At 37.0% G+C, this 18,103-nt stretch overlaps 1 protein-coding gene across 3 annotated transcripts in view; it reads left to right on the top strand.

Moving 5' to 3' along the window:
- The window catches only part of ATF6 (activating transcription factor 6), a 255,115-nt gene that overhangs the window by 35,782 nt on the left and 201,230 nt on the right, over positions 1–18,103 (top strand). For all 3 annotated transcript variants that reach the window (XM_061120257.1, XM_061120258.1, XM_061120259.1), the window contains 2 exons: positions 14,149–14,334; positions 15,412–15,503. In XM_061120257.1, the coding sequence (XP_060976240.1) occupies positions 14,149–14,334; positions 15,412–15,503 (278 nt within the window). The remainder of the gene's footprint in view (positions 1–14,148; positions 14,335–15,411; positions 15,504–18,103) is intronic.

Below are 18,103 nucleotides of genomic sequence, written 5' to 3'. Positions count from 1 at the left end.
AAGAATATTTCATGATATTTTCAACTAAAAAATCATACATCCAACTTTTCAATTAAAAAGTGTTTCACAGGAGAATGATGTTCACAGGGAAATTCTATTTCATTTCTGGTGATTGGTCTGTTCAAATTATGTTCCTTCTTGACTAAGTTTTGGCAGGCTGTGTGTTTCTAGAAACCTGTGTGCGTCTAGGTTGTCCAGTTTGTTGGCATATAGCTGTTCATAGTATCCTTTTGTGATTTTTTGTGTTTCTGTGGTATCAGTTGTTATTTCTCCTCTTTCATTTCTTATTTTGTTTATCTGGGTTCTTTTTGTTTTCTTCTAGGTAAGTGTGGCTAGAGGCTTGTTGATATTACCTTTTCAGAAGACCAGCTCTTGTTTTATTGATCTTTTCTGTTGTTTTTGGATCTTTATTTTATTTATTTCCTCTCTGATTTTATTATTTCCTTCATTTTGATGACTTTGGGTTTTGTCTGTTCTTTTTTTCCTAATTCTTTTAGGTGTCAGGTTAGGTTATTTGAGATTTTTCTTGTTTCTTGAGGAAAGCCTGTATGACTATGAACTTCCCTTTTAGAACTGTTTTTGTACATCCCCTAGATTTTAGAAAGCTGTGTTTTCATTTTCACTTGTCTTGAGGTATTTTCTGATTTCCTCTTTGGTTTCACTGTTGACCCATTGTTTGTTTAGCAGCTTGTTGTTTAGTCTCCATGTGTTCACTCTTCTCCCGTTTTTCTTACTGTGGTTGATTTCTAGTTTCATACTGTTGTGATCAGAAAAGATGCTTAAAATAATTTCTATTCTGAACAAGGATTTTGAAAATGATTGCTTAAAATTTTCCTTTAATACTTTTTAAATTGTGAATTTGAATGTTTTTTCTGTAATACTCACAAATAAAACTTGCAATAGAAAATATTCAAAGTTGTCTATAGGTAATATGTTTAGGCATTAAAAATATGTATTTTGAAATATTTTAGACATGAAAAAGGTAATGGCTAATTAGAAATTTTAAAAATATTGATGTATATGACACCTATATATTATTTGATTACCAACATTTTTGATTACTAATCATACCTCACTGAGTACCAGCATATTTTTGCTAATCATGTTTCCTCTGTTCTGTGCTCATCACCTCCACATAGAGTATTTTAAAGCAAATCTCAGCTTCACATCATTTCATCTTCAACTGAAACACATACTATGCATTAGTGTCTATTATGCCGTAGTACTGTGTGCTTACCTTTTTTAGTACTCAAAATAAACTAACATGATAGTCAAGCTTTAATCCTGTACTGTATGTCTATTTTCATATAACACTGCTGTTCCTCCTTCATGTCTTGGCACACACTGTTTTCAGCATGAAAATCTTAACATATTTTAGTCTACATTCCTAGAATTATAACATTCAATCATGGGATGGTCCAGAGGAACATAGCTAGGATGGGGAGACGGTCTAGAAACCATGTCATGGGGAGAAGAATGGTTTAAGGGTTGGTATGATTCAGTCAGCTGAAGAAAAGAAGACTGAAAGTAGAGCCATCTTCTAGAAAATGAAGGTTGTTGTGTGGAAAATAGGATAACTGTTCTGGGTTATTCCAGAGGACTCATCTAGCACAGGTGCAGGTAAGTTATAGAAAGTGAAAGTCAAACTCACTCAGTCGTGTCCGACTCTTTATGATCCCATGGATGTACACTCCATGAAATTCTCCAGGCCAGAATACTGGAGTGAGTAGCCAGCTGTTGCCTTATCTTCCCAACCCAGGGATCAAACCCAGGTCTCCCAAATCGCAAGCGGATTCTTTACCAGCTGAGCCGCCAAGGAAGCCGAAGAATACTGGAGTGGGTAGCCTATCCCTTCTTCAGTGAATCTTCCCGACTCAGGAATCAAACTGGGGTCTCCTGCGTTGCAGGCCGCTTCTTTACCAGCTGAGGAAGCCCAAGTTACAGAAAAATTTTTTCGAAGAGTCTTTGATGCAGTAATTCTATTTAATAACAAGAAGAAATCATTGTTTTTCTTCTAGGCTTAATATCTGAATAATGAGCATCTTAATGTTGGCATCATTGTATGTCACTGACACACATTCTGTAATCTTTATAAACATTTCAATTAATTATTTGTTGGTCTATTAGTCAGACATCCTTTAGAAGTTCTTTGATGTGAAAGACTATGTCTGTTTTGGTTTTAAACTCTTTGAGTGCTTTGTAAATTTGGCTGAATAATGCAGTCAACGTTGAAGAACTGGGGTATGTGTGAGATGAGAAAGTATAGAACCAACAAGTATTAGCTTTTTTTTTTTTTTAAGCAGTAATTATTGACTAGCATTCTTATTATTTTTCAAAATTCAGAGTTGACAGTGTTACACAAGAAAGATTCAAGTACTGTATGTCTGGTGCAAGAGACGTAAAGACGATTAGAATACATTTTCTAATCAACCTGCATTGAGATTTTTGTGCTTGTTTTTCCTTGACTAGCACATCAGGGAGTGAGCCAAGCCTTTTCAGTATGAGTTTTCTGTTTGAGGTTTTGACTTAATGTTTATTTCAAGTAAAGACACATCAGTCTGTCCTCTATCAGCTGGCCAAGCCATTCAGGAACCCAGGATAAATCTGTTCCAGAAGGAGCTGCAGAAAACTTTGATCTGCTCACATATGTAGTCTCCTGTGACCTCAACAGTGTGTGTGTTTGTTAGACTCAAATCCTATTAAATTAGGATAAATATGAGTTAGTATAACCCTGATTCAAAATGGCCAAAATGAAAACTTTTTCAGCAAGCGTTTTTTTGTGTGTTTTTAAACCACAGAATGTGGTGGAAAAGTTGTAATTCGGTACCAAAAAAAAGTGTATCAGTTTTTTGTGGCTTTGTATTGCTGACATGGCTTCTTTTTTTCCTACCTTTTTTGTTCTTTTTGTTTGGCTGGTTTCACTCTCCAGAGGTCTGCTTCTGCCATAAAGTAGCATTTTTAGCATACCATATTCTGCAAACTACATTAAGTGCCACATTTTCTGTTATGAAACAGTTTGCCTGGTTCAAATTATAATCTCACTCTTCCTGCCTTTTGCTGGTAAATCTGTTCCGTTTAACTCTTGGAAACCTTACCTAAGTCTTCAAGAAATATGGTTGGTTTTTGGCTCAGAGCCTGATGGAAAAAATGAACATGGTCTCTCATTTCAGTGTAGAAATTCTCTTAAGCAGTTTCATAGTAAATGGTAATCTTGGAACTACAAAGATGCCTTCATGGGAGAACATGCTTATCTTTCTTGAAAGTGCTATTGAATGTTGCCAAACATCAAACCAAGGGCTTGGAAACAGCAATCTGTTTAAATCTGCCTTGAATACTTCCACTTACCCATTATAATTCCATAAAGTTCACAAGACATTATGGGCCTAGTTTTAAGACTATGGAGCTACAACGTTGTTTTGGTTACTGGGACAACAGAGCAGGAAAAAAAGAGTGGTGAAATTCTATTCTAAATGTCGCAAGTGGGTCAAGGTGGAGCAAAAACCCTTAATAGAAATCAGTTGGTGGAAACAATGAAAAGAAAGTGATCAGAAACAAGTTCAGAACTTGAAATAACATCAAATGGGAGACTGATGAAGGGGTACAGGCTATACTGACAGAAGGCCGCAGGTCTTCCTCTCAGTCCATTCACTCCACTGAGCATCTTCCAAGCCCCTTATTACTTTGGACCCCCTGTCTTGCTCTTTACTTAGTGACCTTGACTCCTTCCATCCCTGTCCCTTCCCTTTGGGAGTGCCTGTCCTGGGTCACCAGAGCCATCCTGAGGAGGTGGGTGCTGGGGCATCCCTTTCCCCTGGCTTTGGGTATTAGAGTGGTGTGGAGGAATTCCCCTGGCATCCTGCCAAATTGAAACTTTGTGTTTCTTTCCTGTGGGGGCAAGTGTTACATAGTTAAGTTCAAGAATTCAGGTATTGTTAATATTGTCAGCATGGGGTTGATGTGATGCTGGCCCAGATGATACTGTAGGCCCAGTGTTCCTTTATTGCAGTGGCGGAATGCTGAAGTTGGGAATTGACTACATTTACAGCAAGCAGTAAGCAAGCCTCCTCATCGTCCAGAGGGAGATGTTACCTCATCTCTCAAGGTCAGCCCTGAGAAATGGCCTGGATAAAGAGTGGTCAGGGCTTTGTATTCTTGTCATACCCAGGAGGATGTGCAATAGCAGGATTCACAGGGAGTAGTACCCCCTAAAGGAGTAGCTTCCAAGAAAAGTATGAATCTAAAACAATCTGTTTACAATGCAAAGCAGTGCAGAGAAACTGTTAGAAAGATGGAGAATGTCTGTGTTCTATTTCAGAAAAAAAAAATGTGCAACTACTGAACATTTAAGATGCTTATTTTGTCTGTAAACCCACAAATAGATACTCTGTTAGGTCAAAGTGTGAGCTGAATAACCTTGAATTGTGTGACTACCTTAGATCTAAGAAGATAAATTGTGAATAAATAATGAACTTTTTAGTAACTAAATTCTTAAGCAACAGAGACATTGAGATCATGATATTTCTTTAGGCTATAAAGTAGAGGAATCCATCAGAACAAATTCAACAGGAAGATTTAGAGATCTGAAAAACTATCCAGATTCTAGTAAAGAAATTACTTCTGTGCTGACTACTTTTTGGCTTTGCTGCTACCAGACACTCTGCACGTAAAAGAAAAACATGCTTTGTTAAAATATTTGCAGTTCCTCTTTAGATGGAGATTTGGGGCTCCTAAAAATTTATCCTGAATAAAGACTTTGGCAAGTAATCTCTTCTATGGCTACAGTAGCTTTGGAATGAGAAGTGAACAGATTTTTTTTCTCTGATGTGTTGCATTAGGTTAGATTTATGTCATGGCAGCTTTAACATTCTTTATTCTTTATTTCTCAGTTTAGCATCTTGATAAGGTTAATAAATAATTATTTTTATAGGGATGCTGATTTATATCTTAATAAAAAATTGAATGCTTCTGTCCTTTCTCTGATTTCTCTTCCTGTCAACTACCCCTGGAGACTCATTCCTAGGAAGACAGTCCTCCCATGACCTAGATGCTTTCTAGCCATTTTGTTTCCCTGCTCCGAAGCAATCATTGTTACCAGGTTTTTGTGCATTCTTTCTGAGATAGTTCTTTAGTATATAAGAATATATCTTTTTACCTATTTACCTGTTTTATGGAAATGGTAACATACTATAAACACTGTCCTGCATGTCACTCTTCTCAATATATCTTAGAGATTTTTCGACAGCAGTACGTACAAAGTTTTCTTAATATTTTAATAGGTGCATGGTAGTCTTATCTCATACAGCTGTCATAATCATTTAAGGGTTTTGTGGGGGTTTTTTCCTTTGTAAACATTCCTCCATTGAATCACTTGGTACTTATTTCAGTTTGTTCATATGAACGTATATCTGTAGGAGAAATCCCTGGAACTGAAACTAGAGCATCAGAAGCTAGGTAGTTTTTCACCTTAGGGGTATTTGTAATTTGTTCTTCTACTTTAAATGTGCAAGAATGACAGTCACAGGGTTTCTTAATGGAACCCATCAACAGGTTTCAGTGTTCCCCTAAACAAGTTCCCTGTTCTTCACCTCACTGTGTTCCTTGCTTATAATACTTTGCATGCATGTACATTTGTCTGAAAAGAGAGTCCTTAGCTTCTGCCTTCCATGGCCTTTTGAGGTGAATGAAAGTCCTTGTTTGCTTGGAGTTTTTTAATAGCTTAATTGGGCTAAAATTCATATACTATGGAGTTTACCTTTTTATTTTTAAAAATTATTTATTTTTTTTTGGCTTTGCTGGGTCTTCATTGCTGTGCACAGGCTTTCTCTAGTTGCAGCAAGTGGGGGCTGCGCTCTCATGGGGCAGTGTGTGACCGTCTGATTGTGGCGGCTTCTCTTGTTTCAGAGCATGGGCTCTGGAGTGCTTGGGCTTCAGTAGTTGTGGCACATGGGTTTCGTTGCCCTACCGCATGTGAAATCTTACTAGACCAAGGATCAGACTTGTGTCTCCTGCATTGGCAGGTGGATTCTTAGCCACTGGACCACCAGGGAAGTCTGAGTTTACCCTTTTAAAATGTACTCTTTAGTGATTGCTTAGTATATTCTCAGAGTTATGCAACTGTCACTGATGTTTAATGCTAGGATATTTCATCAGCCTAAAAAGAAACTCCATTCCTGTTAGCAGTCATTCCTCATCTGCCATCCTTTTCAACCCCTGGCAGCTACTTCCTAATCTGCTTTCTGTATAAGGGAAAGTGAAAGTTGCTCAGTTGTGTCCAGCTCTTTCTGACCCCATGGACTATACCATCCATGGAATTCTCCAGGCCAGAATACTGGAGTGGATAGCCTTTCCCTTCTCCAGGGGATCTTCGCATCCCAGGGATCAAACCCAGGTCTCCCACATTGCAGGTGGATTCTTTACCAGCTGAGCCACAAGGGAAGCCCAAGAATACTGGAGTGGGTAGCCTATCCCTTCTCCAGCAGATCTTCCTGACCCAGGAATTGAACCAGGGTCTCCTGTACTGCAGGTAGATTCTTTACCAACTGAGCTATGAGGGAAGCCTGCTTTCTGTATGGAGTTGCCTATCCTGGACATTTTATATCAATAGAATTATACATGATGTAGCTTTTGTGTATGCTTTCTTTCACTTAGCACAATATTTTTCAAGATGCATTTATGTGTCATATTTCAATGTTTACTCCTTTTCATGGCCAAATAATAGTCCATTTCCCAGATAGACCACGTTTGGGTTATCCAGTCATCAGTTGATGGACATTTGGGTGGTGTCTGCTTTTAGGCTGTTAGGAATAATGCTGCTTTGAAAATTCATGTACAACTTTTTGTAGTCTTTTAAAACAATTTTTAGCATATAAAGAGTGTTTACAAATCAGTAAGATGCAAGTTAACCCAACAATAAAATGGACAAATTAAGTGAATAGATAATCTACAAAGGAAAATGACAAATTATTTCAATGAAAATATCATTGGCTATAGTATTGAAGGTGTGTATTCTCCAGAACATTACTGCTCTACAAATGTGTGAAAGAATATTAGTTGTTAACAGAAGAGAACTTTTGACTGGTTAAAGGTGGTTAACAAATAATACTCAAAGATTAAACCTGTTATGGTTAATATTTTCTGTGGCTCTTACCACCCTTGATTATGAGTTTTAAAGGAAAGTTCTTTTTTCTTTTCCTATAACTCCTTAGTGTTATGTTGGTACTGCAGTCTTGTGTGTGTGTGTGTATGTGTGTACATGTGTACCAGACCTTGTATATGGTAATAATTTCAAATTTTAAAAAGTTGTAAAAACAAAACTAGTGCAGAGAACACCCATGTACTTTTACCTGGATTCACCTGTTGTTAACATTTTACCACATTTGCTTTATCAGTTAGTTTTATTTATCTGCCTATCATCTGTATATATATATATATATATATGTGTATATATATATATATATACACACACACACACACACACATATATACATTTTTTCCTGAACTATTTTACAGTAAGTTACATACCTTATGGTTTCTTTACCCTTAAATATGTCAGTGCATATTTCCTCAGAATAGGGATATTCTCTTACTTACCCACAGTACAGTTATCACCTTCATAAATTTGTTTGTAAAATACTTTATTCAGCTGTCAATATGACAGTTTTATCACTTGAGTTTTTCCCCCTCCAATATAGGATCCCTATAGGGTCAGATATTGCATTGAGATGTCATGTCTCTTTGACTTCTTTTAATCTGGAGCATTTCCATAGCCTTTGTCTTTTTGACACTTCTGAGAAGTTCAGCTTTTTTCTAATATAGTTTTAATAAGTACTTCACATTTATTTTCACATAGTCCTATTTGATTCTCTCAAAATCCTTGTAAAGTGGGCTTTATTCTCATTTTACCATTGAATAAATCAATTGGTTAAATATTTCAGTCAAGGCCATATTACTTAGATGGCTGATATTGATGAACTGGTCTATACCAGACACTTTGTAAGTGCATAAAACCTCCTATTGGCCTTCTCAGGCAAATGAGTGAGAGTCCTGATAAATACAGAATAAGGAGCAGACTGAGAGATGTCGGGAGGAGAGTGAATTAGATTTTTAATCTTAGGCTCTCGTTTTCTGCTTTTGTATGTATTAAATGGGATTTCCAGATTTTGTCTGTTTTTGTTTTAATCTGATATTTAATATTTGAAATCTGTAAAAATAAGAGCTGGAATGAAGGCAGATATTTGCAATATTACTTTAGTTGAACAGTTTATCTGAGTATCTCTGAGGCACATTGTTGATGGGATTAAGAATTTTTGTTTCTTCACCCAGTTTATTCATAGCTGCAGGATATTTCTTTTTAGTGAAACTTATAGCTCAGTGGTAAAAAATCTGCCTGCAGTGCAGGAGCCACAGGAGACATGAGTTTGATCCCTGGGTCTGGAAGATCCCATGGAGGAGGAACTGGCAACCCACTGCAGTATTCTTGCCTGGACAGTCCTGTGGCTAGAGGAGCCTGGTGGGTGAGAGTCTATGGGGTGGCAAAGAGTTGGACACAACTGAGCGGCTTAGCCCAGCATGGCATGTGTGTGGTATATTACAGTCTACAGAGAACCTCCATGTCCATTACTCATTTGATCCTCACCTCCATCATATGACCTGTGATGATGGAGTTAGGATTCAAGCCTTGGCCTTCCCTCCGTTCAGCACTGTTGTCTTTACTCTGTGCTCCATTAATGAGGCTTTGCTTTCAAGGCAGCCCTGATGCAGTGCCAACTTCAAATTATCCGTATCTTGAAACTTGCTGTTCCCTTTTCTTTCTCTCTACAAATGTATTCTCTTAATTAAGAAAAAAATTCAAGCAGATGGTTTTAAGTGTTGGGAGACAAAATATAAAGATTGACTTTATTTGAACAGTGTGGGATCAGATAAAACAGCAAAGTTAATAGCATCCATATTTTATGAAACAGTAGTCGTTATTGTGCTGCATGGTAATTAAGCACACATGTTTAACATCAGTAATAGAACCATTTTGTTTTCGGATTGGATGAGACCTTTAGAGGATTAAAGTGTCAATTGCAAGTAGATGAAGTTTATTTCTTTTTTATTTAATTGAATAAAGTTTTGTTCGATATAATGAAGAGGTTAATCAGTGACAGTGTTTGCTTTATACATCAGTTTAGAGAGAAAGATTCAACAAAATGAAAATTAGAACTGATAGATATATAGTAACCTAGTGGTTTATTCACCGGTATGTTACCGATACTTGATCTGTCTTGAGCTTGTGTAAGATGTTGGGATGTGTTTCTTAGCGGTAAAATATTTTAATATCTTTATAGCCATTCAGAACTTCGAAGTTCATTTTTTAGCAACGTCACAGAATCAAGGGTCTAAATAGTCTATTTTATTTGTAAGAAGAACATGTCTTGTAGTGTTTATCAGTAACTTAAAATGAAACATAATGCAAAGAGACTTAGGATTTTGACTCTTAAATTGACTCAACCTTCAAAAAGTATTTGTCCGCTTGTGAAAATTCTCCTTTTATGAGAGTCTTTCTTTTTTTAATTACTATTTTTTAATATAAATTTATTTATTTTAATTGGAAGCTAATTACTTTACAATATTGTAGTGGTTTTGCCATACATTGACTTGAATCCTCCACGGGTGTACATGTGTTCCCCATCCTGAACCCCCCTCCCACCTCCCATCCCTCTGGGTCATCCCAGTGCACCAGCCCCGAGCACCCTGTCTCATGCATCGAACCTGGAAAGGCGATCCAGTTCACATATGATAATTTACATGTTTCAGTGCCATTCTCCCAAATCATCCCACCCTCACCCTCTCCCACAGAGTCCAAAAGACTGTTCACTACATCTGTGTCTCTTTTCCTGTCTCACATATAGGGTTATCATTACCATCTTTCTAAATTCCATATATGTGCGTTAGTATATGGTATTGGTGTTTTTCTTTCTGGCTTACTTCACTCTGTGTAATAGGCTCCAGTTTCATCCACCTCATTAGAACTGATTCAGATGTATTCTTTTTAATGGCTGAGTAATATTCCATTGTTTATATGTACCACAGCTTCCTTATCCATTCGTCTGCTGATGGACATCTAGGTTGCTTCCATGTCCTGGTTATTATAAACAGTGCTGCGATGAACACTGGGATACCCGGGTCTCTTTGAATTCTGGTTTCCTCGGTGTGTATGCCCAGCAGTGGGATTGCTGGGTCATATGGCAGTTATGAGAGTCTTTCTTACAGTCAAGTAAATGTTTACTAATGAAACACTGTGTTTTATAGTGCAGTGGCACTAAAGGGAGAGTATTTTTCTGCTTAGGAGTTTTTCCTTTTCCAAGGCGTAATGCTTGGTGAAAGAGTTGTCTGAAGGCAGGATGATCAGAAGCAGGGACTGACTAGCTGTTCACTCATCTCAGTCATGCTGAATCATCTTATATGCCCACAGGGAGATGTGTCAATTGATTAATGGGCCAGAGTATAGATTTTATGTTTGTAGACTGCTAACAGAGGAGGGTAAACTTCCAGATACAAGCAGTACCATAAGCCTTCAATTTCGAGCAGGCACATAATTAAAGTAACCACACAGTTCACTGAGTTTAGAGTTCCATACTGTAATGCAGGACTTCCTGTTTGGTATTTAAAAGCAGCGTGGAGCTGTTGTGGAAGTAGCACTGGTCTTGGAATTAACTGTCCTAAACTCTAGCCTTGATTCTTCTACTCTAACAGTATTGAATGATGAGCCTTATTTTAAAGAATCTTGAAAACTATTAACAATCTCAACAAGAGGAGATTAGTTAAATGTATTATGGAACATCAATATAATTGAAATACTGTGCTGCCATTCTCATGGCATGTCAAGGATGATCATGATATGTTATATGGGGGAAAAAATCGGTTTACAAAACAGTAATTACAGGTAGTCCTTTTTCTCTTTTACATATCCTCACCTGTCAAACAAACAGACAAACAGTATGCATATGTTTAATCTGAAATTTTAATTTTTTTTTACCCTCAAAAATACAGAATAATTTAAATATTTTATTCAGTTAGCTGAAGATAGCTTGCTGAAATGTAAAGTTGGAGCTCTGTGTTTGGAGATTCCTGTGGACTTCATATATTTTTACTGTATTTATCCTTTGTATTTATTGGTAATACTGAGTATTTACTGTATTTTCAGAACTATTGTTGTCTCTTTCTATAGGAAGAAATGGATATTTGGCTACAGGTGGTTTTCGTTTTTTTGGTATGAGGCATGTGCACTGACAGCCTTTGAAACTTTATGCTGTATAATATGCAGGTGCTTTTATTGTTTATAGAAATCCCTAATCCTGTTTGAAATTTATTAAGTAGTGTGCCATCTGTAAGCCTCCCTAGAGTCCATACATTAATCAGCGTTTAAAGTAAGGTTACCTTTTATCCAACTTTTAGTACAAGCTCTTCCATCTGGGAACCGTCTCTTTTATGTGCTTGCTCAGCATTCTGCGTACTTCAGCACTCCAGTGTTAAGTATTAATTATGGACACTGGCATTCTCAGTAACAGTGAAGATCACTAAGAGTAACAGTAGATTGAACAAAGTGGCATTGTCCAGAAAGTAGTTTGAAATTGATGAATAATTAAAATCCGTCATGATTGCCACTGCTTTGTGCAGTGTGTGTGTTTAGTGTTATTGAAGAGTGGGATAGTTATGCCATAGGGAAATTTTGTAGATTGATGGTTATAGAAGTCAGCATTCTTGTGAAGTTTCAGTTAAAAAAGAAAAAAAAGAGGGAAAGATACACTTCTTGACATCTCATGTAATATTTCTTTTCCTCGTGGGTTCTTTTTTTTTTCTTATGGATTCTGATTGCTCAGTTGGATTTGCTTTACCTCTATTTCTAGAAACTGTAGTATGGGGTGGAAATTGCATTGTTATTTCAAAAGAAATAAGCATTAAATTATTTAATTTTATTTATGTATCTCAGTAAAAATTATTAAACAGCCACAGTAAAATGTTTACTTTTTTAAAAGTCCTTTACAAAATAGAGAAGTCAGAAATTCTGTCATCTGTATACTTACAATAATAAATTTAATATTATTTGGTTCTTTTTATGGACTAAATTTTACTATCTAACATTCTGAAATAGACTAATGCTAAAACACATTTCACATCTTTGTTTAGAAAATATGACAAAAATAATTTTGGTCAGTAAGTTTTGATTATGGTAGATATTGTGAGTCATATCACATAGTTTTGGCTTCCAAGGTATAAAATCTAGGAAAAGAGAGAAAAAGTCAGCATTTTTGAAACAGAGCATTCAGCTGTATCTTCTGAATTATAAGGGCGTGAGTAATTCAGACAATATTAAAAACTCCAAGTGGTCTATCATAATTAAGAGTTTGGACGGTCTTTAGAATTAGCTTAGTAGAGGAGATGGCATTCTAAATCAGAACAAACAGTATGAATTAAGAAACAAGTTAGATATGTGTGAAGATCATGGAGTAACCTTGATTGGAAGGTGTGGTGTGTGAATAGTTGTAGAGTTAGAAAAGTAGAGAGTGGTCACATTATGGAAGATTTTGAAAGCAAAGGTTGATAGGTAAAATACATGATGAGCTTGCTTTTGCAATGGAGTAGCAAGATTAAAATGTTTTTAGGAGAAGAAAGTTATCTTAAAAATGGTAGACAGTGTGGAGATTTCTTAAAAAACTGGAAATAGAACTGCCATATGACCCAGCAATCCCACTTCTGGGCATACACACTGAGGAAACCAGATCTGAAAGAGACACGTGCACCCCAATGTTCATCGCAGCACTGTTTATAATAGCCAGGACATGGAAGCAACCTAGATGCCCATCAGCAGATGAATGGATAAGGAAGCTGTGGTACATATACACCATGGAATATTACTCAGCCGTTAAAAAGAATTCATTTGAACCAGTCCTAATGAGATGGATGAAGCTGGAGCCCCTTATACAGAGTGAAGTAAGCCAGAAAGATAAAGAACATTACAGCATACTAACACATATATATGGAATTTAGAAAGATGGTAACGACAACCCTATATGCAAAACAGAAAAAGAGACACAGAAGTACAGAACAGACTTTTGAACTCTGTGGGAGAATGTGAGGGTGGGATATTTCAAAAGAACAGCATGTATACTATCTATGGTGAAACAGATCACCAGCCCAGGGGGGATGCATGAGACAAGTGCTCCGGCCTGGTGCACTGGGAAGATCCAGAGGAATCGGGTGGAGAGGGAGGTGGGAAGGGGGATCGGGATGGGGAATACATGTAAATCCATGGCTGATTCATATCAATGTATGACAAAACCCACTGAAATGTTGTGAAGTGATTGGCCTCCAACTAATAAAAAAAATAAAAAAATAAATAAAAATAGTAGACAGAAGGAGCTTGAAGCCAGCTGAAGCAGTTAGAAGGTTGTTGCAGTAGTCTGGAGATGAGTCAATACGTGCCTGCGTTAGGAGAATGGCAGTGGAATTAGAGAAGCAGGAATGACAGACACACTTTCACTGGAATTAACTTGGTTGTTCGTGTGTCTTCAGTATGTATTTAGTGAGTAAATCAGAGGTTGAGAGAGGCAGTAAATTTAGGGAATGAAAGAAAAATAGGTTACTGGTCACACCTTCCTTTATATCCTGAGAGATAGCATTGATAGAAGATCAATAGATTTTAAAGAATAGGTAGAGGGAGATAATGAATTCAGTTGGCACATGGTGAATTTGAAGTGATGGTAACTCTACCAGTAGAAGTGGCTCTATAAGTAACAGGATAGATGCTTCTGAAAAACAGTCAAGTAATTCAGGGCCTGTGATATAGATTAAAGCTGTATGTATACATATATATAGTATTTCTAAAGGGAAAATAGGAAGATCAATAAATAAATCTTATTTATTATTTATCAATAAATAAGTCTTATTTCTGGTGAAAACACCAGAAGAAATCATTTAACAGGTTTTAGAAGGCCTTATTTAATCATTTGATTTCGGTTTATTTCATTTGAGTATTTTTTTTAAAAAAAACCAGTAAGCTATCTTTTGAACAATTTGCTTAAAGATAATTATAAAAATCAGTATATTCTTCACTGATCTGATTCTAAAATCCAACTATTTTTGATTTACTGTAACTTTTCCTAGATTGCTGTGCTAAGGAGACAGCAACGTATGATTAAAAATCGAGAGTCAGCTTGTCAGTCCCGCAAGAAGAAGAAAGAATACATGCTAGGCTTAGAGGCAAGGTTAAAGGCAGCCCTTTTGGAGAATGAGAAGCTGAAGAAAGAGAACGGTTCACTGAAGCGGCAACTGGATGAAGTTGTATCAGAGGTGAGTGCTAGTTCGTGATAGAGCCGAGGTGATGGGTTGAAGTATTCTTTTTTCGTGATAAAGCAATTGGAAATTTTACATTTTAAATTAAATTTTGTAAAATAGTAATAGCAAAAGGCAGGCACAATAAGCCCAAAAACATTTGTAGTAAGAATAAAGTGTTGGAAAGAGGAGCTTTTGAATTGTACCTCCCAAGCTGTGTGTAAAAATTGTCTCCTTTTCCTGGGTTTCTTCTCCCTTATTATCATAGCATCCATTCTCTCTCTCTTTTTTTTTTTGGCTAAAGAAAATGAATCACATCAGGTCTCCTAAGTAGTCCCACTAGGTCTTCCCTTTTAAAAGAGTAAACAATAAAAAATTTAAAAATTTAATATGTTCTCAGTTCACCCAACCTCTATACTCTACTTTGTATTTTGTTGCTATGTGTCCCAGCGAGGCTAATCATCTCAATTCTGTTCATGAAATCTGCTGCTTTCAGAATTTCCTACCACAGTGCTTTCTTGAACCAAACAGATGCCTCTGCCTAGTGAATGGGACTTTTTTGTTTGACTGTGCAGTGCAGCATGTGGGATCTTCATTCCCTGACCAGGGATCAAACCCATGCTCCCTGCAGTGGAAGCATGGAGTCCTAACCACCAGACCGCCAGGCAATTCCCCAGAGACTGGCTTCTTACATTGCTCTATCTTCCCCTGAGCACATGTTATGTTACTGAAAACAGTGATTTAAGAGAGAGACAAATTACTAAAGGACAGTGCCTTGGAATTCTTTGAAGGTTCATAAAAACATAAAATTGTTGAATTCTTTCCTTTTAGGTGAAGAGGCTTCTGCAACAAGGGTTGCTAGGTTTCTTCTTTCCTACTTCTCTCCTTTTTCCTATCTCTGAAAGGCTCTGCTTTAGTCTTTTGAAAATTACTGTTTCCATAAAAAAAAAAAGTGCTGTTTCCTATATTTACCTTTTGGTTTTCATTTAAGCATTCTCATAGCTGGTAAAGAGGAGAGTTATGATTATCTTAGATGTTGCTTTTTGTGAGACTGATGTGTAATTCATTTGTATTTAATATGATCATTTTCTTTAGAACCAGAGGCTTAAAGTTCCTAGTCCGAAGCGAAGAGCTATCTGTGTGATGATAGTTTTGGCATTTGTAGTACTGAACTATGGACCCATGAGGTAAGTGTATAGATAGTTGTTTTGGATGCTAATGCTAGAAATTTGAATTTTTATTATTTATTATATTTACTCTAGTCATATGCTAGGGAAAAATGGATTTGTTTTTTTCCTCTTCAGAGGCAAGATGACAGAAGAAAGATTGGTTCTTCTTTCTTGTTCTTCATGTAGGTCTGGCAGAAAGTAAAGTTCATGTTTTTGTAAATGAAAGAAGCCTTAGGTTATTAAATAGCACTGATAAAGCAGAATACTGACCTGAGAAAGATCATGGGCCTTGAAATTAGACTGAGTTCAAATCCTAGCTTCCCCACTTAGCTTAGTAACTTTGTTGTCTTATTCAAGTTACTTAATCTCTCTATGCCTCAATTACTTACTTTTAAATTACCTCCCTCAATACTATGATACTTGAGTGTCAGTGATTATAAGGGGCTTGAATGATTTCCTCCCTAACTAGAGCAGTAATTCTGTTTCCTCTTCAGTAGGTTTGGAACAGGAATTAATATAAATATTTTAAGCATTCTAGCTGTATTTGACACAGGTTTTCAGCTAAATCACAACTAAGAAATGCTGCATTTATGTTGAGATCATAGAATACTAGAATTCAAAGGGATCTTGAAAATCATCTTTTTCCGATTCCCACTAAGTGTGGCGAACTTCACACATGAACAAAATCAATACCCTAGGTGCTGGGGAGCCAGAGAGGAATTAGACAGGGGCCACGCCTGTACAGACCTCACGACCCAGCCGTGAGGGGAGACGCATACAAGGATGAGTGTGACATAGTGTGACGGATGTCATGACGTCAGCATGGACAAAGTGCTAAGAGAGTACAAACGAGAATATTCATTCCTTGAGGAGAAGGTTCATGTCATATTGATAGATGCTCAGTTCATGTTGTTGAATGCCAGACTGGTAAGGGAAAGCCCATAGAGGAAGCTGAATCTTAAAGTATGAGGATCATTCACCTGGTGAAAACTATGAGAAAGGCAGACCATGCAGAGGGAGCAGCATGATAAAAGGCACAGTTACGAAGTGGCTGACATGTTCAGAAAAAAAGTGAAAAATTCAGTGCATTTTATGTATGTGGAAGTGTGTGTGAGGAAATATAGCTAGTGATACAAGTGAGGCCAGATAATGAAGGGCTTAGTATGCTGTTATGTACAGTGCTACTGTAAACCAGTTTTTTAAAAAACCTGGGTTTTTAGGCAGAGAGTAACATAATCAGTTTTGAATCTTAGGAATACAACTAAAATGACTCTGAAGGTGGTATTGAAAATGGTTTGGATGGAGGAGGAACTTTTGACAGAGACAGCATGGTATTCTGTTGATACATGTAAAGCAATAGATGAGAGTCTGAACTTGGACTATGGTGATGGAAAGGATGGACTATCCCAGGGTACATCTCTGATGTAAACTCTGTGGGATTTGATGATGAATACAGTGTGGAATGTGAGGAAGAAAAGAGAGAAAGTAAACATAATTCCAGAATTTCTCTCTTGAGGGACCGAATGGTGATACTCTTATATGAAGTAGCCAACATATAAAGATGGATAGTTTCATGATAGAAAATAATGGTTTTTATTGTTAGTATAAATTTGAGATAGTTGGCTAGATATTGGGAAATTTGAGATAGTGACTGCTGCTGCTTCTGCTAAGTTGCGTCAGTCGTGTCTGACTCTGTGCGACCCCATAGACGGCAGCCCACCAGGCACCCCCATCCCTGGGATTCTCCAGGCAAGAACACTGGAGTGGGTTGCCATTTCCTTCTCCAATGCATGAAAGTGAAAAGTGAAAGTGAAGTTGCTCAGTCCATTTCTTAGCAACCCCATGGACTGCAGCCTACCAGGCTCCTCTGTCCATGGGATTTTCCAGGCAAGAGTACTGGAGTGGGTTGCCATTGCCTTCTCAGGAGACAGTGACTAGATATTGGGAATTACCGATTATCTGATAGATAGACAGAGATGTTAGTGGAGTAGCTGAGATTATCCAAGGAGAAAAATAGAGGAAGAATAAGAAGAATATGAGGGGCTCAGCATGAACAATAATAGATAGACCATAAATAAGTAACATAGATAAACAATAGAGAGGCACTCAAAGTGAATAGGATTGGGGACAGAATGAGAAGATGATTTTCTGAAGCCAAGGATGAAAAGAGTTTCAGGAGGGGCTTGAGCAGTGGTATCACATGTTGAGGGCTTGGGAGAGGCAGAAAACAGATGAGAATACTGAACTTGGTGACTAGCAGGTCAGTGGTAATCTTGGAAGGCAGATTTATTAGGGGTAGGAGTGAAATCTATGTTAAAATTAGATGAGAACTGAAAGGAATTATGAGTTGAATAATAATAATCTCTTTTTTATTTATGAAGATTTTAAACAGAGAGAAAATAGTATAATAGTATAATGAACCCCCTTTTCACATGTTTGATGGCCAAACCAGGCCATTCCCATTTTATTTCTATGTAGTCGTTTTCTAAAAATAAAGTCTAGATCTCATATTGGACTTTTGTTGTTGTTTGATATTAGCACAATTCCCCAGAGCATTTGAAATCTCTTCATGGAGTCCCAGAGACCTAGCTTTTTAATTAGTTAACTAAGACAACTCA

Source organism: Dama dama, chromosome 20 (genome assembly GCF_033118175.1).
Source record: "Dama dama isolate Ldn47 chromosome 20, ASM3311817v1, whole genome shotgun sequence".
NCBI lineage: Eukaryota > Metazoa > Chordata > Mammalia > Artiodactyla > Cervidae > Dama > Dama dama.
The sequence above is the reverse complement of the archived record's forward strand: the minus strand, read 5'-3'. Positions and strand labels throughout refer to the sequence as shown.